Consider the following 25,142-nt stretch of genomic DNA (forward strand, 5'->3'; position numbering starts at 1 on the left):
ATTATTTCAATATAATTAGTTTTCATTGTTATCCTGTGTATTTATTTTCTACATTTAAAAATTAGTCTGAAAAAGAATCATAGGCATCACCAAAAAAAGGTTAAAAATTCCTTCATTTGAACACAGAATTTTGTATGATACTTCACTGGGAAAACTGAAGCTATAAGCTCCAGCTTGTCTGCAATGATATGTCTCAAATAATCTCAGCAGCACTTCCCATTTTCTCTTCCCTCATTTTAGTCTCTTGATAGAGAAGGGGGTCTTTGAAAACTATGACTTCTAGCAGTAACCTGGATCCCACAGTCTTCCATCTCCTCAGGCAACTTGTCCCTTCAGTAGACCTTTTCTTCCTAATCTTCAATCTCTCTTTTACTACTGACTCCTTCCCTACTTATAAACATGCCCAGGGTTTGTGCCGTTCTTCAGAACATCTCTTAACTCTTCCATTCCCTCAAAAGTTATTATCTTATAAGTATCTTTTCTTTCATTCTCAAACCTCTGGGGAAAACTTTCTATATAGTTGACTTACTTTCCTCAAATCCCATTCTCTTATGAATCCCTAACTATCCAGCCTCCAGTCCTACCCACTGAATTAAAACTGCTCTCTGCAAAGTTAACAATGAATTTGACTCCTTGAAAATAATGGCCTTTTTATAAAAAAAACTTCATTCCTCTTGTCTTCTTTAAAAATTTTGACATTATTGGCTACCTAAAAAACCCTCCCCTCCTTGAGCTTTAGTGACATTGCTGTTTCCCTTTCAACCTTTGGGCTGTCTTCTCAATCTCTTATGCTGGATCATAAACCTCTCTCTCTCTCTCTCTCTCTCTCTCTCTCTCTCTCTCTCTCTCTCTCTCTCTCTCTCTCTCCTCCCTCCCTCCCTCCTTCTCCCTCTCTCTCAAGATTCCTCAAACTTTCAAAATTTGTATTTATAACAATTAAAAAAAGATGTAAGAGTCATACTATCAGAAATAACTTATAGAAGAAAATAAATATATATATATACACACATTATACAAGAGTATGTGTGTGTGTGTGTGTGTGTGTGTGTGTGTGTGTGTGTGTGTGTGAGCGGTCAGAGTTGAACTCCCAAGGCTTTTCATCTCTTTTCTCTATGCTTTTGTCATTCATTTATCTCATCAGCTCCTGTAGATTCAATTATCTCAATGTATATGATTACCAAATGAATATATCCAACCCTCACCTTTCTCCAAATCTCCATTACTACATCACCAACTGCCTACTGTATATGTCCATCTGTACTGTCATAATAGATACCTTGCGCATGTCCAAAAAATAAATTATCATCTTCTTCTAAAAACCTACTTCTCTTCCTAACTTATTTCTGCAGTGGGCACTACAATTCTTCTGGTCAACAAAGTTCACAATCTTAGAATCATCCCTGATTCTTCACTGCCTAGCTCCCTAGATCAATCAATTTGTCAAATCTGGTCAATTTAACCTCCATAACACCTCTCACATCCATACTTTTCTCTATATTATCAACCTAATTCAGACTAACTTTAGACAGTTTGAAATAATGTGTTGACATAAAAAAATAAAAGTTTAATAATTTAGCATGGCTCTAATCTTTAATTATAGTGTAGAGATCACTTTTAATTTGTAACCAACATGGAAATAATCTAGTTTTCATAAACACAATGTTATACATTATGCATCAAGAGCTATAGTTCCCAGTCTAAATTTAGTTCACATAACAGAAGCAAATACACAAACCAAGTTAAAAATAAATGTTCTATAAAAATGAGTTTTTTAATGGAATTTTAGATTGTATTTAGAGCCCTAAAACTAAGGTCTGTGTTTTCATATGTTTGGCACTGCTATTCAACACATAGGGTCCAAGAGAGGCTCAATAAATACAACATCACCACTTACTGAGGAGGTAAGTTTTCTACCTAGTAGAAATGAGCCTAAAATGCAGCAAAAGAAGTCTGCAGGTCACTGGAACTGTCCAAAAAATCAATTAATTAAAATTTAACATCTTAATCTGAAGGAAAGACCCTTATAGTCAAGTTAAAAGCCTAATTCTTTAAATTAAATTAAAATTACAATAACAATAATGAAGAAGAAGAATTTAAAATTATGAAGAATTTAAAGGTTTGCAAAGCATTTTGTAAATATTATATTTTATTTGATCCACAAACAATCGTTGGAGATAGAAATTATTTTTGATCCCATGTTAAAGATGAAACTAATTCAAACAGAGGTTTAAATGTCTTACCCTGAGTCATATAGCTGCTGAGTGAATTTGAACTGAATTTGGACTTATATTTCTTATTCCAGGTTCAGAGCTGCCTTAATGTACATAAAATTTTATGTACAGGCAAATCTAACAAATATGATTATCTGATTCCTCAAACTTTCAAAATTTGCATTTATAGCAATTAAGAAAAAAGATGTAAGAGTCATACTATCAGAAATGACCTATAGAAGAAAAAACCAATATATATATATATATATATTACATATACACAATATGCATATATATGTACAATAACAGTTATCATAACCTAAAGATAGAAATATATTCAGCAAATTAGTTAAAAGAATAAGTATATGTCATATTTTACAGTAGTTTCCATCAAAGGAGATAAATTTTATTTTTTCCTTTACACAATCCACTTACATAATATTTCTTTCCCCAATGGATATTAGAAAAATAAAGTATCATTGTTTTAACAAAGATGAAGATTAGCAGGAAAGCATTAGAAATATTAAGGGCTGACATTCTGAAATAATAAAGAAATGGCCAGAACCATTCTCCTATTCTTCACCCTCCCCCTTCCCCCTTCCCCCTTCTCTCTCTTTCTCTCCCCCTCCTCTCCCCCCCCCCATCCCATGTCTCTTTGTCTGTGTCTCTCTCTACCACTCCTTAATTGTATCACCTTAATCCTTTTCTACCAGCACCATCACAGGGTGTTCCTAACCGGACAAAAGATTTTAAAAGTTTCTTGACAACCCTTCTTGCTTATCACAAAGCAGAGACAATCAAATATATATATATATATATATATATTATATATAATACACACACACACACACACACACAAACACACACACATTTAACCTTAAAGACAAAAACTGAAAAATGTTCTACATATTGACATCATAATGGCTCAGGGTTTATTATGACTGTTGCACTCTGTAACAACAAATAGATCCGAGTTCTTTTTTTTTCTTCTTCTTCCTCTTTTACTCACCCCAACTAGAGGAGGGTTGGGAAAGTGGGAGGGAAGGGCAACCCTTGTAACAAATCTTTTAAGCAAGACAATTTCCCATGTTGACCAAGTCCAGAAATGTCTGTCTCATTTTGCATTGTCTGTCCCTCTCTTAATCATAGCTAGGTGGTAAAGTGATAGAAGGCTGTAAGAACCATGAAGACAGACATATAAATCAGGCCTCAGATACTGACTGTATGATCTTGGGCAAGTCTTTTAATCTATATGCCTCAGTTTCCTCAACTGTAAGATGGAAAAAATAAAAGCATTACCTTCCAGGAATACCATGAGAATCAAATGATATTTTATTTGTAAAGCCTATGGTATATAGTAGGTAACATAAAAATGCTAGCTTTCATTAATTTATGAACATATTAACTATTCTTTTTTTTAGGTGTTTTTTTTTTTTTTTGCAAGGTGAATGGGGTTAAGTGGCTTGCCCAAGGCCACACAGCTAGGTAATTATTAAGTGTCTGATACTAGATTTGAACCCAGGTACTCCTGACTCCAGGGCCGGTGCTTTATCCACTATGCCACCTAGCCACCCCTTAACTATTCTTTAATGTTAAAAATCTTCTCATTTGGATTTTTAACTATGGTATATACAGATTTTTTGGCAAAAATACATACATACCCATCTAAAAGGAAAACAAGTTCAGAACAATGGGGTAATTTTAAGATAATCCCAAAGAATTTCTCTCTATTAAATATCTATGAAATCATCTGTAAAAAGGGAGGAACTTAAGATGAATAATAGATCTTCTGTATGATAAAGGGTCAAGAAAGGTCTACCAAAAGGAAACAGAGTAACTAGAAAAAAATGAAGGAAGAAGAGAGGACTTGATAGGTCCCATGTTAGACTTGATAACTGCCCCTTGTTAGACTCCCTAAATCAACAGCTCTCTCATCACCTTACAACTCAGTGACTGATTTTTTTTTCTCTCTGTGGGAAATTGCCACATAATCTAATGTCAATAATTGAATGTCAATAAGGCATTTACAAATGTAAAATGATTAGTTGTCACATGTAAACATAAATAATATATTTTCACAAAAACTATTTCCCAAAACAAAAATTTTAGTGAGAAGAATGACATCGTTTTATGTATTTTTGCACGTCACTTTGTAAATTCTGGCTTAATAGAGACAACTTCTGCATCCTGCTTCTGCATTCAAACTGTCCTGATATGCAGTTTTAATTGAAATATATGAAAAAATGTTTGTTTTGTGTTGTTTTTTGAAAATACCATCTTAGTAATTATTATGAAAATAATTTTAACCTTATGGACTCTCTGAAAAGGTCTTGGGTTCTACAGACCACATTTTGAGAATTACTGATCTAATATGCTCCTTAAGAGATAGACCTTGATCTTAAAAATATATATCATATTTACTTATCTCTTTAAAACACTTGGAATGGTGCTCCATAAAGGTTGTCAACCAGTTGATGTCCTCTCCCAATATATGCTTTTATACTGTTATTTAATGTAATTACTACTATACATTTTTCTGTATTCTCACAATGTTTAACATTAAAGCATAACCACAATTGAAGAACATTTTTTTAAAAGACCTGAGGTTTCAAAACATTCTGAAGAAGGGCTAGAGTAGAGCAGCTAGGTGGTGCACCAACTCTAGAGTCAGGGGAACCTGAGTTCAAATCTCGACTCAGACACATTACCTAGCTGTGTGACCATGGGCAAATCACTTAACCTCATTGGCTTGCAAAAAAAAAAAGGGTAGAGTAAAAAATATATATATTTCTGCCTTGTATTTTGTAGGATTCAATAAACTTTTAGATCTTATTTATGAATTGTGTATACTAAGTGAACTTTGTCTTAAGGAGCTTTGACGAGTGAAAAGCAGAGAAAGTGAACTGAAATCCCATGGGTAAGATATCCTCCATGTTATTTGGCTGAGTTAAAGTCCCTAATGCTTTAGGACAGCCTTTAAATATCTTCAGACTTAGGCAGTCTTTTTATTTTTTTAAGTCATGCAACCATCTAAAGACAGGAACATTTCTTTGTAAATGGGCAGATTTCAACCCATCTATAACAGAACACAAATCCACCTGTGTTGCATTTGCCCATTTGGAGTCTGATCACTCCACCCATCTAAAGGGGAAACAAGTTCAGAACAATGGGGTAATTTCAAGATTATCCCAAAGAATTTCTCTCTAGTAAATATCTATGAAATCATCTGTAAAAAAGGGAGGAACTTAAAATGAATAATAGATCTTCTATATGATAAAGGGTCAAGAAAGGTCTACCAAAAGGAAACAGAGTAACTAGAAAAAAATGAAGGAAGAAGAGAGGACTTGATAGGTCCCATGTTAGACTTGATAACTGCCCCTTGTTAGACTCCCTAAATCAACAAGTTCTCTCATCACCTTACAACTCAGTGACTGATTTTTTTTTCCTCTCTGTGGGAAATTGCCACATAATCCAAGAGCTGAGGCAGCTGTAAGATTATCTGTTGTTTGTATCCTGGATATCTGATGTGACTTCCTGAGATTCTACTAATCTGAATTCCTGAGCAGTGTTTGTTGACAGTAGGGCTGGAATATAAACTGTACCATAATCTTCAGTTTAGAATCCAAAATCAGAAGGGGGGGGGGGGTGGATGGGAAAGAGAGAGGAAAAAAAGAAGCAAAAAGTATGTAGGTGGGGGAAGGGAAGAATGGGTTCAGAAGAAAGAATGCTGCATTTGGAGTCAATGGACCTGGGTTTGAATGAGGAACTCTGACACCTACAAACTGTGCAACTTGGACAAACAAATAACTTAACCCGCCGGAGTCTCAGTTTGTTCACTTGTAAACTGAGGGGGTCACACACTTATGATTGTTAGGATTACTTCCAGCTCTAAATCTATGGTTCTATTGTCCTATGACTAGGGCATTGTAGACAAGAGAATGGGTGTGTGTGTGTGTGTGTGTGTGTGTGTGTGTGTAGTGAAAGAGAAAGGGAGAACATGCAATTGAGGATTATATAATTCCTTGTTAACTTTAAAATCATGCCAGATCTTCTCCCTAGGCCTTTACTAAAAAGATAGCAGTCACACCCAGTGCAAAAATGTTACAATTCACTATGTTCTTCAAATGTGTCCAAATTACACTATACACTAGCTTTGGGAAAAAACTAGAACAGGTCTTGGGGCACACACAGCCAAAACCTCAGTTTCCTCCTGTGTAAATTACCTGTATCAAAATATTGCCTTGAGAAATCCTAAATTTTAAAGGACTACATAAATTTGGAATTACTATTGTCAGCACCAGAGAATAATTAGCACATTCATTAAACAATTACACATTTGTTTACACTTCAAACAAGCTAATAATTGGTAATCTCAGGCTTCCAAATTTTGCTCTCAGGTTATCCAAACTAAACACCAATGAGGCTTTGCAAAACTATGGTCTAAAAGAGAGTAAAAATAGTATCTACGATTATCACCAATACTTCTTTTTTCTGAAAATGCAGGAAAAAGGAAACAAACAACAGAGTTTGGAAATTTCTGAATTAAATTATTCTAAATTACTTCAAACATAAGGAAAATAAACATTAGTAGCCCCTAAAACGGAAAAACAAATGAATCGTCAAACATGCAATACATTATTGTATCAATGAACTCTAACTTGCTTTGCACCTGCTCATTGCTAAAAGAAAACTGGAGCTGGGGAGAAAAGAGCAGTGATATTTTGTAGCAAGGTCAAGCAAAAAGCAAGTTCAAGTCTAAACAAATTGAACAACTCCTCCCCAGCTCACAATGGGGATTAATATCCCCATTATTAGTATGATATAAATCTTTTGACAACTTCCCAGTATGTAGCAGTTTATTAATATGCTGTCCATTCCCCTGGAAGTGAGAACATAAGGGTTTCATAGGTATTCTATCTTTGCAAGGCCTGCTAAGGAGCTGCTATATCTTTTTTGTTCTACTATGATAGGAAGAAGTTAAATTTCTGTTAAAAGTGTGAAATCTAGGGCATATATAAATACATATGGGGGTGTGGCTATATGTGTGTATATACATATATATATATGTGTGTGTATATATTTGTGTATATGTATGTATATGTATATTGTTCATGTGTATGTGTGTGCCCATATATCTGGAATGCAAACTGAGATAAACACTCTCTCTCTCTCTCTCTCTCTCTCTCTCTCTCTCCTAGTCCTGAAGCCAATTTTTCCTGTAGGGTAGCTTCTTTAGAATACAGGAGGCAAGTAGCCATGATTGATCAGTATAACAACTATCATTTCTAAAGACCTTTGAAGTTTGTTGAGTTCTTTATATGTTATCTTAAATGGATCCTCACAACAACCCAGTGAGGTGGAAGCTATCATTACCACCAATTTACAGTCCATTTTACAACTGGGATAGAAAGAGCTCACCCAGGGCTGCACAGCTGGGTGTCTGATAGGATTCAAACTCTGGGCATCTTTTCTAAAGGCTCCTTTGCAGCTCTTCTGAGATTAATAAAGGATTTATATAAAATTTAAACTTGGATCCTCACTGTTGACATATGAAAATGTTGGGAGAGCTTGGTTAATTATAAAATTAATTATAAAATCAATACTATCTGGGAATCCCAAAGTAACTCCACTTTTTAGGATCATGAAAAATTCAAATCTAGATAAAACATATTTACTTAAAAAATGATTTGTAAACAGGATAATTCATGAATGTTCTGCTTTTTTTCCCTCTAGAGCAAATATTCAATTAATATCCTAAATCAGTATTAGCTTTCTGATCTCAGATTTAATTCAACATCTAAAGCACCTATTTTGTGCAAGAAATATACTAATGGAATTCTCCACCTCTGGCAAGCATCAGTTTAACAGACTTACTACATTTTAATGTAACTAAAAGTCTTGGTGTTTGTATTGCTCTAAGTTTCCTTTCAAAATATGAGTTAATTTTGATATCAGACAATTTTTGGACTATATCTTTTCAATCATATACACACATGCACACTTACAGTTAAGTATGACTATCTATGATAATGACTTTTATATAATGCTTAAAGATGCGCAAAGTGTTTTCCTCATAAATAACCTGGGATCGGTGCAGCTAGGTGGGGCAGTGGATAAAGCACCGGCCCTGGAGTCAGGAGTACCTGGGTTCAAATCCGGTCTCAAACACTTAATAATTACCTAGCTGTGTGACCTTGGGCAAGCCACTTAACCCCATTTGCCTTGCCAAAAAAAAAAAAAGATAAATAACCTGGGATCAAGGATTATTACCAGGTAAGAGATTTCAAAGAAACAGTCTCTGAAAAAATACAAGCGACATTTATCCAAACAGGATATGAACACAGGTTTCCTGACTACAATTTCAACATTACCTAGTATCACATGTATGTGATATGTGTGCATGTACATAATATGTATATACACATGTAAGCATGTAGCATGTGTGAGTTCATGTATGCATAAACCCTTACACTTCATTATTTTATCATGTAGATTTGTTTTCTCCAAAAGTATGTTTTAAAAAATTGACTTTAGAGTTATATTCCAAAATAAATTATTATACATAATTTATTATTAAAATATATGTATAAAAATATACTTTTATATAAAATATATAAACTCTAATTTAGGGGTCATATTGCTTAACCTAATAGTTTAAACATTTTCATTTCAACCAAATGCTTCATTTTTGCGGTGAAACCTTCCTTCTTAATTTAAACCTAAAGCTCTACTACCAGTAAGCCTTAAAAACAATCAAATGTATCAAAAACTGAGAATAAGAACTGTGAAGTTCAGCAAGTCATCTAGGTCCAGGAAATTCAGTGTGTAAAAACTCCCACCTGGAAGGTCAGGAATATAATTTTAAAGAATGGCCTGGGGCAAGGAGCTTAAATTACCGGCCCACCAACACACAACTAGTCTGTATCAGAGGCAGGATGTGAACCAAACTCTTCCTGATTTCAAGGTCACCCTAAGGCAGGCTGCCTCTCAAAGTGTCAAATAGCATACAATCATAAATTATCACAAGATCTTAACATGAAAAAATTGTTAAGAACAAACCTGTGTAAAACATTCTTGATTGTTTAACATCACATTTCACTTTTAAATGAATTCGTTGATATTCCTTTTCGAGGAAAATATAAGAGGGCTAATAAGAATTCCATATTCACATGGTTCACACTCTATTTTCTGGCACTAACCTACTCAGTTTAAGCACCAATTTACACAACCATCTTCACTGAGCATCAACGTGGCTGCCTTTTTGTTAAAAGTGTTACAGATGGTCTTACTCATGGGATTAAAAGAAATCAGACTGAGTTTACCCTTCTGACTAAGTTTGAGATCTACAGAACACGCACACACCTTTTCCCTTCATGAACCCTGAACCCCCTTTCAATAAATGTTTCAGGCATCTTCAACAATTCTAAAAAAAATCATCTAAAAATCAACAATCCTCAGATCCCTGAAGGGTGACTTCTAAATGGACAAACAGAGCAACAGACACACCTATTCTCCGGCAGCATAAAGAAGTGGTTGTTTTTTTTAAAAAAAAAAAAAAACAAGGGTTTAGTGGGGCAGATGCTCCCCTCGGCTCGATACTCTGAAATCCATGGGACAAAACGCCAGGCCAGCTGCATTTACCGCACGTTTCCCTTTGAAACTGCGAAGAGCCTTCAGCACCGGCCAGTCCCTGCTGTGGGCTCCATCCCAAGAGGCCGCAGCCCATCCAAAGGGGATAGAGAGTGAATCTGCCCCGGAGGGGGAGGGGGAATCCTGGGCTGGGGAAGAAAAATGGGAGCGCTGGGCTGTGCAGCTGCTGCACCAAGCCTCAGCGTTCCCCGACTGGCTGGCCTCGCACACGCGGAAAAATGCAAACTCTTCAGTCCAAAGTGGGAACATGCCTCAGAGCGCTAACTTTCTTTTTCCCACGCCCCTTTACCTCGGTCTCTTCCGAGCCTGCCAAGCCCGCCCCTGCAAGCTCGCCCCCTCTTTACGCACACGCCCCTCCCCTCGCCTTTTCCCGAGGTCTCCTCCTCTTTTGATTCCCCTCCCGGTTCCAGGTCCTCCAAGTTCTCGGGGGCCCTCCCCCTCCCACTTTCCAGCTGCCTCCCGACTCTCTGGCCCAGATGCCGGGCAGCCGGCGGGCCAGGCCCACGCCGCGGATGCCACTGTCCCGCGTGGCCCCCGAGCCCGCTCCCCGGCCCGCACGCACCCTCACCTTGCTCCGGATCTGCCCCGACGTGGACACTTTCCGTATCAGTTTCTGCGGCCCCTCGTGCTCCGCCTCGCTGTCCGACGACTCGTCTCCCGGGCCGGCGGGGCCGGCCGTGGCCGAGGCGGCCGTGGCTGCGGCAGCGGCGGCCGTGGTGGCTCCGGCGGCCCCCGGGGGGTGATGTTGGACTCCGGCCCCCGCCATCCTTTCCGACTCCTGTGGGGACAACGCACCGCCCGGTGGGAGAGGGGTGCCGCCGGTCAGAGGGCGCCCCGAGGGGCCCCCGCTGCCGCCACGCTCAGCCCCCCCCCATCCCCGGACCCCGCAGCCCCCTTACCCCCCTTTGATCGTTCCCGCTGCCCTCGGATCCGGGCCGCTCCCTACCGGCTGGCTCGCTGCCGCCTCCCGCACTGTAATCGGGCCCAGAGACGGCAGATGCGGCCGGATCCCCCAAACCTCCCCTGGCTGGCCGCCCCCAAGCCGCCCCCGGGCCGGACGGGTCGATGAGCGCTAGTGGCACAGGAGAGGAGCCCCTGGGGCTGGGGACTGCCGGCCGGGAAGGGAGGGCCAGCGGTGGCGGGAATTCTCCCTCCTCTTCCTCCTCCTCCTCCTCCTCCTCCCCCTCCCCCTCCTCCTCCTCCTCTTCCTCCTCCTTCCCTATGGACCTGGGCAGCAGGACGGACGCCGGGCCGTGGACTCGAGGGAGGGAGGGAGGGGGCAACCGCGGCAGCGGAGCCTGGCGGCCGGGGCCCGGGAGCGGCCCCAGCTCCGAGCCTCTGCGGCGGCGGTGTTTTCCCTCCCTCGGCTTCCCGGCAGCCCGGGAGAAGCCCTCTCGAGTTCCCCTCCCTTCCTGCTCCAAGTCGGGCCCCACATTCCCCAGCTTCCCCGGCCGGCTTTGCGCTTGTCCCAGGCCGGCGAGCTGAGCCCATCTCTAAGGCACGCTCTCGCCCACCCCAGGACTCCTGCAGCCTCTCTGCTGCTCCCCTGCCCTCCGCTCCTACCTTTTCCTCTTCCTGCGCCCACCGTCCTCGCCCTGTGGGCCCCAACAAGTGGCTCCCTTTGGTGAGATGTTGTCTTTCTTGACCACCCCCGCCCCCAGAGAATGCTCACGGAAGGGAAGGGCTAGGCTGCTCCCCGCCTGTGTTTAGAACAGAGCATTTTCCGGGAGGCTTTGGACTTCACTCAGAATTATTCCTTCAGAAAGACAGCCATCAGTTAAAGCTAACAGGAAACTGGGCAGGGGAGCGCAGAGCAGAGAGAAGCAGACAAAAGCTCGGCCCAAGACCGCAGCAGCTCCCCGGGCGTCTGCGGGGCAGCAGCCGTAACCTGGACCGTGTGCTCACAAAAGAAGCCGCCCCCGGCGCCCAGGGATCCCAAGATCCCAGTCCCGGGACAGCCACTCCCTACCCCCGGGCTAGACCTGGACCAGATGGGACCTTCTGCCTCCGGCTACCCTTTGCCACACATCTGGCACCTAGGGGAAGTAGAACCTCAGGTGGTGCCTGCACGCTCGGCTCGGAAGGAAGCCCGGTACTAAAATGCACATCCCGCTGTCAGAGGGATGGAAAATACAGGGAGTGGAAGGGTGGGGGCGGGGAGGAGGGAATACTCTCCAGGATTCTACAAGGCAATTTTTTTTTTGCTCATTCCAAGAGCTGAACTCCAGACGGTAGTGTTCTCTCTGTTTTTTAAAGTAAGTCAAATACTTCCTGCCAGTCTGTAGGGATATCTTTCCACCACTCTTATTCCCCCCCTTCCAGCATTCATCACCATCTGTGCTCACAGGGAGGGGACGGGAGAGGGAAAATATTTTTTCAATTGACTTTAAAATGCAACATTGTCCTCCACAGTTGCGACAGTACATTGGTTCAGTTGGCACAGCTGGCAGTTAATAGTTAAGGTTCCCTCCCCCAACGATGCAAAACCAATACAACTACAATAGTTTGTACATAAATACATCTAGATGTAAAATATTTCTGATTTCTAAGATCCTGAAGCAGTTTGGCAAAAGTCTTGTTTTACACATCTTTCAAATTTTTGCTTTCTGTGTTAAAAAAATAATAAAAATGAATATAATAAAATAAGGGATTCACTCTAAAGTGTTATAATCCACTATAGAAAGCACCTGAGTGTATGGGTTTAGAACTGGAATCAACCTTATAGGCCATCAAGTCTGACCACACACACACACACACACACACACACACACACACACACACACACACCCCTCATATTCCAGAGAAGGAAACTGAGGCCCTTAGTGTCACCAAGGTAGTGTGTAGAAAAATCAAAATTTGAAGACAGGGCAAATTCAATATACTTCCCAAAAGACCATGCTTGAGGGGGGAAAGTTCATAGACTCCATATCTAGCTATTATGAGGAATCCTGACAGTTTGGAAATGTTAAACAATAGGAAAAGTGATGAGCATGTAGGGCCTCCATTTGAATCTGATCTCTGCAACTTACTGCCTGCATGACCTTGGACTAGTCACTTAGCCTCTCTGAACCTCAGTTTACTCATCAGTAAAATAAGATCACACTAGAAGACTTCTAAAGTGTCTTTCAACTCCAGACCTATTCTCTTATGAAGATTAATTGCTCCTCTTTAATGGGAAAAATAAAGGAAGATAATTTTTTTTGAACAATAATCTGTTCTTGACGAGAGTTTGCTTGCTGCTTGGAAACTTGATAAGAAGAAAAACAGCTAATTTAAAAAGATTGCATACTTTCCCAAGTAAAATATAATCGTGTTTTTTTTCTTAACAAAGACATTATTGCCTAAATGAAAAGTATAAATCTTGTGTCTTTGCAAATATGTTTTACTTGGCTAAGGTCAAACTCATCTTCTATTTGGACTTTTTTTTTTTGTCAATTACTGCCTTCCCAAAAAAATAACTGGGTTGTAGCATGGCGAGATACGAATTTCAGATTCTGTCTCTTATCATATGTATTTTCATCCAGCAGTTCTAATAAAGTTCGGGCAAAATAAAATTTTAATTAAAATCAGATAGGTTCTTTGTCATATTGAGTTGTAATTCCAATCACACTTCAGAGTAAAATATTTGAGCCTAATAGTCACAAATACACTGCAATGCAATCCTTAAAATTTATCTACAAGGTTCTGGCCTATTTCTCCTAATTTAACAGATTAAGTAAGATAATAAAAGGACCAAATAAATTCCCTCACTTTTATCATAAAAATTGGATGTTTAAAGATCACTTTAAACAGTTTTATGTGCAATAGTTGGGCAATTAGTACATCAAAGGAAGTGCTTGCATTACCCCATTGAGACCAAATCTTACCACAAGATTTACATTTGAGTCTCTATTTACAAACTTGGCTGTGAGTTTAAATGCAGTAACTGCTTCCCCTTCCCAAATAAGTATGAATTTCTTATTGTCAACTTTCCCATTTACTATATTCTCAGAGCAGGAATAATGTGGCAAAGGAAGAAAGAATTCTAAAGGAAAAAAGTCTATCATCACTTCCCCAGAAAACCTAAACAAAAAGCTACCCTTCATTATTAGCAATAATTATTGTTGACAATTACCCAGAACTTGTATTCTTTTGAGAGAAAAAGCTACAGTCAGAGCATAATTCGAGTTCTTTCTCTAGTTACTTGCTGGGTCATTGGAAGCTTCCCAGATGAATGCTTTAATGTATATTTAATTCTTTACTTGGAGATTATTTTCCCCAAGATTGATCCACAATTGAAATGTACAAATGTTTGTATGTTAAAATTTCAATATATCAGAAGTGGAAAACAAGTTGTAAATCTATTTAATATGAAATTCACATTTTCTTTATTTTTAATTTATTGACTTCAAAAGTTTTAGCTGCTTGTTATTTTTAAAAATATTTTGCAGATTTGAAAAAATGTGATTACTTTGAAATTAGAAATTTTGGAATTTAACCTGTTACAAGCAAGCAACCTATCCCTGGTACCCAAAAGAGTTCATCTAGTTAGTCCTTAAGTATCTAGTCTGCCCTTGTATTATTCCAGGGCACTGTGTCCTAAGCACTATACAAATCTCCTACCAGGTAAATCTATCACTAAACTAATTTTAGGGATCAAGAAAGAATCATTGTGCTTATGGTTTACTACCTCAAAATGATGTCTATTTCTAGAGATATTTATTGAATTGTATAGACTACGAAAATAATTATCAAGTTCCATCATGAAATCTTCCCCTCCTTTTCTCCCCAGCTGTGCTAGTTTGTTCCACCCAAATTTTATTGGTACCACATTTTGCATAAACCTTGTCTCCTCCAACCAATAAGGAAACTCCTCAAGATTAGGGACTATTTCACTTTCTTCTTCCTAGCACACAGTAATAGTTTAATATAAGATTATTAATGAAATCCATAGTGCCAGGCAAATAGTAGGCACTTAATAAATGCTTGTTGGTTTATTGGTTAATTACAATCAGATCTAAATCATGAATCAGTATATAAGTCTAAATGGTTTCATTTCTAGTCCCCAGAATGATGGTCAATGGAAGGAATAAGGATTTTTGAAGTCAGGGGACATAGATTTGCGTATAGACTTTGCCAATTTATTAATTTGGGCAAATCCCTTAATCTTTCTTGGCTTTAGTTTCCTATTCTGTAAGATGGAACAATCTCTCCACTTCATTTGAATTCAGAATCTATGTAGCCTATGATTTTTCCCAGATGAGAAATTAGAAGAATTATACCTTTTTAAAGTTGAGATACTCAAACATCCAAAATACACAACTATCTAGTGTAGATAATTCCTAATTTTAAAAAGCAAGTACTCCTACAACTACAAAGCTTTAGTACATTGCAGTCATTACAACTATCAACCTTCTAGGGGAGTTGGGAAGAGAGCACTCCTTCAATTGCAACATCCTAGGAACACCTAAAAGTACCACAAAGAGAAAGTGGCGGTATTATAGCTTTGGTATAGATATTATCCTGTTCCCAGAGTTAAGTATTTTCCAAATTGGTTAAATAACTTAAATTCCAATTTGGAAAATAAAGGATTCTGTGTAATTTACACTTGATTTGAAAATCACATTTTTTGAGATTATGAGATTCAGCATCAGCACAGATCTCAATACACCTGATGTGTTTCTGTATTTTTCATATACTAGTCAGTTAAATATCTCATTGCTTGAATAAGAATCCAGAGATTCTTTTGAGGCCAATTTTCCTCTGAAAATTTTTATTGCTTCCAAATTCTATCACTTCTCAATGGTTATACTGAACTTGTAAGGATCAAATTATTTGAGGGGAAAACTTTTATAATTACTGACTAGAATTCTGATTACATGACCCTTTAGAATAGAGACATACAGCACCATCTATTTGAAAAATTAACTCAATAAGTAGTGATGTTTAACACTGCATTAAGACTTTTAGAACACTCTATTTCCAGTGGATTTTACTCAAGTTCAATTTATAAGACAAAATTAAATCCAACTCACCCATTTTTAGCTACCCTTTCTGCACCCTTATTCAATTAAATGCCTTCCTTTGTTAAATAAATGTAAAAATTTTAGCTACTACCTTTCATCTTTATACCTAGCTTTATCATCTTGAAAATAGTATTTATATATTATTCATTATCAAAGGTGTTAGGTATTAAGGGGGGTACTGGGTTTATATCTATTGTGTCTTTCAAGACTCAGGTCAAACTCCCAACTTCTTCAGGGTTTGTTTTTTTTTACCATCTCTTCCAATCGACAAAAGATTTGATAAGCAAATTGTATACTCAAAAAGACAACTTTGCTTTCCTTTCCCTCTCCCCCCCCAAACATGATATCTGCCTTACTTTTTAAAAAGTGAATGACTATTCAGTTCTACTTCCCTTTTGAATAACTGAACTAGCAAATCCCATATTAACACAATAGAAGTTAAATGGGCTTTGGCACATAGGGATAACCACAGGACTGCAGAACAGTGACTGTAATTTATGCCATGGATCTGTAAACTGTTTAAAGAGTTGTGTTTGTGTATTTTTATGCAATCAAGGAAATGGATTGTTAGCATATTTTAAAAGGAAACACTGTATTTGGACTGATAAAAACAGCTTCTTCTGGAGAAAACCTGATTATTTAAATTGGAGCACTCTATATAAACTTTCACCTTTCCTCCACACATTTCATAGAAAGGCCCTAGTAAACACCCTAAAAGGGAATGATTATGAAGTATTTATTCTATGGGAATCAGATGAAGATTTTAGTCCTTATCATCTTTAAAACCTACTTTAGACAAAGAAAGTACTTCCCTTTATTTTGCTAAGTACTAAATAATATTGACATCAATGACCTAATTAGAACAAGTTGCTTTTTCCTACAGGTTAAAAAAAAGTCCCCTTTTATGATTATTTGCTTACAAAAAACCACAGGATTCAAAAGTGGCTGAACAGAACTCTATTAAAATAGAAGCACTAGAAAGCACTTGCTGTATACATGTTATCTCATTTGATCATTAGGACAACCCTGGGAGATTAGTGATATTATTATTTTTATCCTTATTTTATAGAGGAGAAAACTGAGACTGAAAGAGGTTAAGGAGGTGGTATCTGAACTCAAATCTGACTCCAGGTCCAACACCATCTAGTCTGAAGTCACCTGGCTGCCTTCATGCTAGCTATTAACAGTAAAACTACCTGGACTTGGCAGTCTCTTTTTACACTCTCCAACCTAAAATTTAGATTCTGATACTTTAAAATCTTAATTATAATTTAATCTCCTTAGATAGCTAAATTAAAAGAAAAAATGAAAAAATAGGGGCATACTACTTTTGAAATAAGCAAAGACAGCTGAAATTACAGATGGAGGGGAGTGGAAGTATTCTTCTGAAAAGATAGCTAGCAGAAGGCAGGAAAAATTATACTGGGCAAAGAAGTGGGAAGCAAATGACATCGGGAAAGTAGAGAAAAAGACAAGAACACTAGCACCTGTATGTCAAAAGGGACCTTTTCATCACACTATAGATTCACCCCTACCACCAGGCCTCCCAGGGAAGACTGCATCGGGGAAAATGTTAATAGTGATATCTCAGATTGTCTCATTTGATCCTCACAACAATCCTGGGGAATGGATTGTTTAGGTGCTGTTATCTCTATTTTATAATATGAGGAAAATGAGGTTCTTAGAAATGAAGTCACTTAGAGAGAGTGTAATCTGAGATCACACTTTGAACACAAATTTTGATGGCCTTCCCCAGACTTGGTCAAGGTTTGTCCACCATAGGCTGAAATTAAACTGGGGGTGTACGGAGAGGGGGGCAAAAAGGGGAAATCACAAATGAGGGAAATAGCAATTCTTACTGAGAAATAGAGTCCTCGGGGTGATGATTCTCAGACCGAGTCCCTGAAAAATAGTTCTCTGGTGTTTCAAGCTATCTAGATAAAGAAAGGAGACAGCCCCAGAGTTGAATAAATGAAATGAAAAGCCCACCCCTCCCCCTTTCTCTCCTCCCACCCCCCCCTTTCTCCGTCTCCTCCCCTTTAAGGACACACACACATTACCAACTACTCTTGGCCACTAAAATTATCCAACATCCGTGTTTCATGTACAGCCAAATCCTGGACAAAGCTCCCGCTCCCTTCCCGCTTCATCTCCAGCGAAACCCTTTAACCCTCTGAGAGCCCAGGGCTCTTGGGAGGAGGAGGATCGGGAAAGATCCTGGACACGAATTCCAATTTACCCCTCCAAGGCGGTGAGTGAGCGGTTGCTTTCAGGAAGCCGGAGAGCTTCGGCTGGATCTGAAGAGCAGTTTCAGAGCAGAAAACCCGCTCCCTGTCACTGCCAAAGGAACGTCTCCCAGAACCTAAGTTCCTAATCACCCTTCTTTTCCAAAATGAAAATGTTCCGGAGGCGAGCAGTGTAGCCTCATCGCACAACAGACTCCTCAGGAGAAAGGGGAGAGGGGGGAGCTGTCATCTTCCTGCCCACCCAGCTGGGGCCGTATCCTTCAACTCAGCCTTGGACAAAGGGGCTACGGAGGACAGGGGGAGGAGAAGGAGCCCTCTGCCTAACTGGCCCGGAGGGCTGGAGAGGGAAGCGCCGGTCTTGGGTGGGGGAGCAGCTGGGGACCTCATCTTCGGCCATTTCCTGCACGAAACCCGCTGCCCAGACCAGAGGAGGTGGTAGAGGAGGAGAGAGGGAGGAGGAGGAAAGCGGGGGGAAAGGGATTTGAGGTAAGATGAGGCAGCGGGGGCCGGGCGAGGGGCGGGGGGCCCTGCCTGCGCATTGCACATCGTACCCACCAGTTCCTCCCATACCGGGCTGCGGGCGCTGTAAGGAGGATACACGTGCTGCGGCTCCATCACATCCAGCCGGCTCCAGCCCGCCGGCAGGGACCGCTACCTTGCCAGGGGCGGCCGGGGCCGGGGTCCCGGGGAGGCGCGGCGCGGCCGGGGGCCGGGGGGCTGCTCCGGACCTCCTTTCTTCCCCGTTCTTTCTCCTCCTGCGGCTGCCAGGGTCCGGGACAAGCGAGCCGCTGCCCCGGCCGGTGCCTCCTTCTTCCCCCCCGGCCCCCGATCCCACCCCCCACCCACCCCCTTCCCGGGCGCTGCCTTCTCTCCCGCTCCTCTTCTTCCTCCCGGAGGCTCCTCCGGCTCTCGCAGTCCAGCCGCCGCTGCCTCCCTCCCAGGGACGGAGAACCCTCCTCCCCTCGTCCCCTCCTCCCCTCCTCCCCTCCTCCCCTCCTCCCCCCTCCTCCTCCTCCTCCTCCCTCCTGGCTCGCGGGCTCCCCTCCCTATCGCTCCTTCCTCCAGGGCTCCCGAGCCGCAGCGGCCTCCCGGAGTCACACGTGACGCTGCTGTCATTCCTTATATGGCGTGGAACCGAAAGCAGCCCACGCCACCGTCACTAACGCCCGGGAAGCTGCTCCGAGCTGTCGGGACGGCGGGGAGCGCGGCTTCCCCCGGGGCGGCCGCGCGGGCTGGCCGCCCCTTCGGGGCCACGCGCAGGACTTGGGTCCCTGGGAGAGAGGAGACTCAGCTCGCCACAGAAGCACCCCCTTTTCTCCCGTCCCCCTCGCTCAGCCCCTCTCCTTAGTGGGATTCCCAGCACACACTTTAAACTCAGGTGAGGGTCACGACTTAAGAGTAGGCAGATGCCATCTTTTCTCCATTTTTTCTTTGGTTCCACACGTTAGACCCAAATCACCCCCTTTCCAATCTCTAATGCAGCACAAACGGGTTGAGCTTTATTCGAAATCATATTTGTCACAAACCGGCTTAAACAAGGCACGCAAAAAACTGCTAGCCTGATACTTCCTGGCCAAGGGGCTCCAGGCGCATTTTATTCTTCAGGAGGCTGAACAGCTTGCATCTGCCAGAGGGGCTTATCTGCAAGAGGGCCAGTTCCTCCAGCCTCCAACAGTTTTGTCATGTTACACCAGGGCTGCACTCCGAGTGCACCAACTGACAGTTTTCATCCTGTTCTAACAGTTGTAAAGAACCCATTTACAACACATTCCCGTTTAAGTAAAAGTGACGTTTTACTTGCCTGATCTTTTTATTTAAAGGTTTTTTACTCCCAAATTATTCTAGGTTCATTGCTGTATCTTCAAAAAGAAGATGGTAGGACTTACAGTTTGGAGGAACCTTGGAGACTGCCTGCTCCAACATCTTGAAAATTAAAAGAAACGGAGGCCTCAAAAGTTTACTGACTTATTCAATATCACGCACCTATCTGGAGAAAGATCCAGGCCCAGAATTGAGATCTCCCAGGACAATAATTGGAAAAAAAAAAAGTTAACTAAGTTGAGATGGACTGGAGGAAAAAAGGGGTAGTGGGCACCAGTGAAGAGAGGCAGAAACAGGAGAGAACATATTCCTATTTTTTTTTAAACCTACACCTAAAGACGTGTATGTATAAGCAAACATATTCAAAAAGTTGAAAGCTTTAAGAACAAGACAGGCGGGGCAGCTAGGTGGCTCAGTGGATAGAGCACCGGCCCTGGAGTCAGGAGTACCTGAGTTCCAATCCGCCCTCAGACACACAATAATTACCTACCTGTGTAGCCTTGGGCAAAACACTTAACCCCATTGCCTTGCAAAAACTAAAACAAAAAACAAGACAGGAAAAAACTACAAATTTTCAGTAGTCTGCAAAACATTTTTTTCCTTGGGGGGGGAGCCTTAATGGAAAGTTATTTTGTTATTTACAAGATGGCAACCTATCCAGTACTATATTTTTTTACAATATACAGATTCTGAAGATCTCAGAAATCATCTGGCCTAATCCTGTCATTTTATAGATAAGGAAACTGAGATCCAGAGAGATTAAGGAACTTGCCCAAATTCATATTAACTGAAGGACACCAATTTGAACCCAAGTTCCCCAACTTTAAACCCAATATTCTTTAAATTGCCCCCAAATGTAACAGCAGTAAGAGCTGTTTTTCATGATTAACTTGATGGTTTTCCTTATTAATTATTTTTAGTTTTGTTTTATGTACAAAATATACTGAATCCTAGCACCCATACCCTTTAAAAGCTCTTTCCCCCCCCTCTTCAACCAGCAAGCATTTAGTGAGTAGAGGGGATATATACAAGTGGACAGATAAGTAAATACAAGACAATTTGAAGAGGAAATGGGAGGATGGAAAGGAGCAATCTAGAAAGGTTTTTAGTAGGAAGTGACACCTAAGCTGGACCTTGAAGGAAGCTAGGGAGAGATGAGGTGAAAATGCATTCCAAGTATTGAGAATAAGATGAGCAAAAGCTCGAAATGCGAAATAGAATGTTTTCTTTAGAGAATAGTGAGTAGGTCAGCTTGACTGGTACATCAAGAAGTTAAGAGAGGCAGGTTGGAGATAGAATGAAGAGAGGAGTTTCGATTTTACCCCAGAAACAAAAGGGAACACCAGTGGCTTCTTGAACATGAATCTTCTGTTTTAGGAAGATCATGCAACCAGCTATTTGGAGGTTGGATTGGGAGACAATTTAGAGAATAAGGGAAGAGATCAATTGGGAAGTTATTTCAATAATCCTATGACTAGGATACTGATTATTAGATCCTACACAATAGTTCAAACTTGTAAAGATCTCTTGAAATTATTAAATGCCTGTTTTGAGAGATGGCTCATAATAATCATATTATATAGGTCTCACAATAATAGAGGGATGGGGCAAGCAAGATAAGTGGGAAATAAAGGTGACCAAAAAAAGGATATAAGTAAAATTTTAAAAGAAAATAATGTACTGGTTGTGAAAGGTATTCTGGTCAGGTCAGTCTCCTTTGCAATTAGGGGTAGATATTGGAACAAAATGAGACACTTATAGGTAAAGATGATTTACTTAGTGATAGATGAAGGCTATAGACATTTCAAACCCTGTGAGTTGATTAACCAAATGATGCTCCCATTTAGATCCACTAGCCAAGAAGCTAAGAGCACCCCCCCCTCCAGTTTATTGTGATTTCTTTGTATTCATGGGATGAGGAAGTGGCCAAGAAACTAAGAGGATGGTTATGAAGCCAACCAAATTCCAAGGAATGTCTTGATATCTTTTTTTTTTAGGTTTTTACAAGGCAATGGGGTTAAGTGGCTTGCCCAAGGTCACACTGCTAGGCGATTATTAAGTGTCTGAATTCAGATTTTAACTCAGCTACACCTGACTCTAGGGTCCATGCTCTATCCACTGTGCCACCTAGCCGCCCCAGTCTTGATAGCTTTTAAGGAAAAACTAACCTAAACTGCATGCAGGTTTGGGAGTGAGGAAAGTTTAAGACATTATTCTTCCCACACAGAGGTAAAAACCAAAGCAATCCCTGCCCTAAAAGAACTTAATATTCACTTTTAAAACGTGATCTTATAATTATTGTATAGCATGATTATTAGAATCTTAGGATCTCAGCGATCATATGACCCAGTTTTGTACATGAACAAGATTCCCCTTTACTATATTACTAACAAGCAGTTATTTGTCCCTATCTCTTGAGGAACAACCCAATGTTTCCCAAGGTGACCCATTTTAGATAGCTCTATTAGAAAGCTCTGTCAGAAAGATTTGGGATTTTTTTTTAAATGGCATTAGATCTGAAATTTACTTTGCAATTGAAAACCAATTAGAAGGAAGGGGGGGAAAAGGACAGCATTTGAAAGACTCAGAATTCTACAGAAGACAATAGAACCAAGAAAGCAGCTAGTATAGTAAGATGCATAACTTCAAATATCTTTAGTCAAATATCTGAAGTTTAAATAGTAGACAACATGGACTAGTATTCCTAAAACAAAGATGTAAATTTACCTTAACAAGAATCATCAAGGCTATATAAAATAAAACCCATGACTAGACCATGACTCTGGATGGGTATCCTCTAGTCCAAAGAATAAGTAAAATCATAGTGCTTTTCAGAATGAGCCAAAGTGGGAATTTTTTTGTTTGACTGTAAATATTGATTATTTTTTCTTTTTCAATAATGCAGCATGTGGGAGTGAGAGAAAAAAATATATTTTTTCAATGAAAAAAAATTAATTTTTAAAAGGATAAAGATAGACAGGAAAATCATACCTTAAGAAGATGTACTCATGGAAGGAAATCTAAGAACCTAGAAGAGGTAAATATGATGGAGAATATTAAGGTGAAAGTCAATGTAATGAAAAACAAGAGATTTTGTCATAGCAAACTTCTCTAACACGGAAAGAGAAAATAAGCTGAACAATTTAGAAATAGATTAGAATTCTAGCCCAGAATCATAATATAGTAGTGAGGAGGGACTTCAGTTATCCAGACACATGCTGGAGCTTCTCTCTGCCAAGAACAGACCAGCTAATAACATTTTGACTTGCCATGGTAATGATTTCATCCTTAAAAAGGTGAATAAGCTAATAATGGGAAATTCTATTCTGGATTTGATTCTTACTAATAGGGATGAATTGGTTGTTGGTATAGAAATGCTGGGAACCCTTCTTGAAAAGTGACTATTCAGGAAATGTGAGCATAATCTAATATGCATTCTAGATTTGAGGAAAGTTGATTTCTAAGGATTCAAAGGAAAGATTTGTGTGATTCCTAAGAACTAAAATGCTATAAGGAGGAATGGAAAGGAAACAATTCAAGAGGAAAAGTAGATTTGTCTTATGGAATCAATATGGTATATAGAGAATTTCCCTTCAAATTTAAAATTTTTAAAGGAAATGTATAGAAGAAGAAAGCATCTTGGTGACAGAGGATAAATACATGAGCAAGCAAAGAATGATCTTGTCAAACTAGTGTCAGAAGTGCTACGACTTGGAATGAGCTGAGCCTGGTGAACAAAACTAAAGGAAATAAATCTAAGTCATATTTGGAGACCAAGGGTATCAAAGACAGGATAGAACAGTTTATTGGAAGAGATAAGATGATGAATCAGAGAGAAGATAAAGTTGTTCAACTCTTGTTTTGCTTCTGTTTTCTCTGACAAGGAAAATGACATTTGTACTGGAAATGACCATACAAAGACATCTATCAGGGAGTTGATATCCAAGATAAATAAGGAGATAATAAGACATCATTAAATGGACTTCAATGAACTAAAGTTACCAGTACAAAGTGAATTACTTCCTCACCACTGAAAGAATTGGCAGATGTACTTGCTAAACCACTGTCATCAATTTAGAAATGATCAAGGAAAATTGGAGAGGTATAGCTAGATTAAAGAAGGACAAATACAATCATTTTCCAAAAAATATAGTTTTCAAGCAATAAACCAATGAGTTTGACTTCAATTCTGAGAAAATTCAAGAACAGGTCATGAAGGAGATGTGAGTAAACTTCTAGAAAGGGAAGATAGTAGGGCTTTTATCAAGAACAGAGAAACAGTATAACATAGTTCTTGACTTCCAGTCAGGAAGCCTCCAAATCCCATCATATCTACTTATTGGTTGTATGACCCAGGACAGGTTGCTTAACTCGTGGGCTTCAATTTCTTCTTTAGTAAAAATGAAATGCTTGGATGAGGTAATCTCAAAGGTCACTTGCAGTTCTGTAATCCTTAGGGCTTTCTTTCTTTTTTAAAAAACAGGTTTACTAAACTAGTGAATGGAGAAAGATATTGTGGATATAGTTTATCTAGATTGTAGCAAAATTTCCAATAAAGTATCTCATTCTATTCTTTAGAGAAGATTTAGATACATCAACTAGATGATAATCCATTCAGCTAGTTTCATAATGGTTTAATAGCTAAAAATTAGCAGGAGCAGTTTTCCAATATATTTCTTCAGGGATCTATGGTTTCTAACAATTTAATTAAAGATTTAGATGCAGGTCTAGATGGGCGCTTATCAAATTTACAGAAGATATAAAACTGGAAGGAATAGCGGAGGTAGCAATAGATTCTGTCGAATGCCCCTTCCCCTTTTCCTACCCTACAGCCAGCAACAGGCCTTCTTCAGTCTTGAGTACTCTATATCCCAATTCATCTCCTACTTAAATTGAAACATATCAATTTTGTTCCTTTATTCCTTCAGGGAGTCTCCTATAGGGGTAGATAAGAACTCAATAAAACCTAATTGATTCCTAAATTTTGGATTTAGATTTGGTTCTAGTTTTTGTTTTGGTTCTGTTTTAGTCCAGTACCAACAATTTTACTCACCCTAATAATATACTGCATGATTAGGGTCAGAATCCAAAAAATATCTTGAAAAGCTCAAGAATTGAGGTGGCTCTACTAAGATTAAAAAATTCAATAGGAAAGGCATATACTTATGTATGAAAAATGTACTTTACAAGTACTAGACAGGAGGACTGTG

The 25,142-nt window shown here is 39.8% G+C and overlaps 1 protein-coding gene across 7 annotated transcripts in view; it reads right to left on the reverse strand.

The window, feature by feature from the left end:
• Positions 1-25,142, reverse strand: part of DGKH (diacylglycerol kinase eta) — a 308,050-nt gene that overhangs the window by 195,184 nt on the left and 87,724 nt on the right. For 2 of the 7 annotated variants that reach the window (XM_074191739.1, XM_074191734.1), the window contains exons 1-2: positions 18,667-18,687; positions 10,423-10,638 (exon numbers count right to left, since the gene is read on the reverse strand). In XM_074191739.1, the coding sequence (XP_074047840.1) occupies positions 10,423-10,626 (204 nt within the window). In that variant the 5' untranslated portion in view covers positions 10,627-10,638; positions 18,667-18,687. Of the gene's footprint in view, positions 1-10,422; positions 10,639-11,423; positions 17,847-18,666; positions 18,688-25,142 lie in introns of those variants that run through there. The other 5 variants (XM_074191736.1, XM_074191737.1, XM_074191735.1 and 2 more) reach the window with 4 other exon arrangements.

The sequence above is a fragment of the Macrotis lagotis genome, chromosome 6 (assembly GCF_037893015.1).
Source record: "Macrotis lagotis isolate mMagLag1 chromosome 6, bilby.v1.9.chrom.fasta, whole genome shotgun sequence".
NCBI classification, from domain to species: domain Eukaryota; kingdom Metazoa; phylum Chordata; class Mammalia; order Peramelemorphia; family Peramelidae; genus Macrotis; species Macrotis lagotis.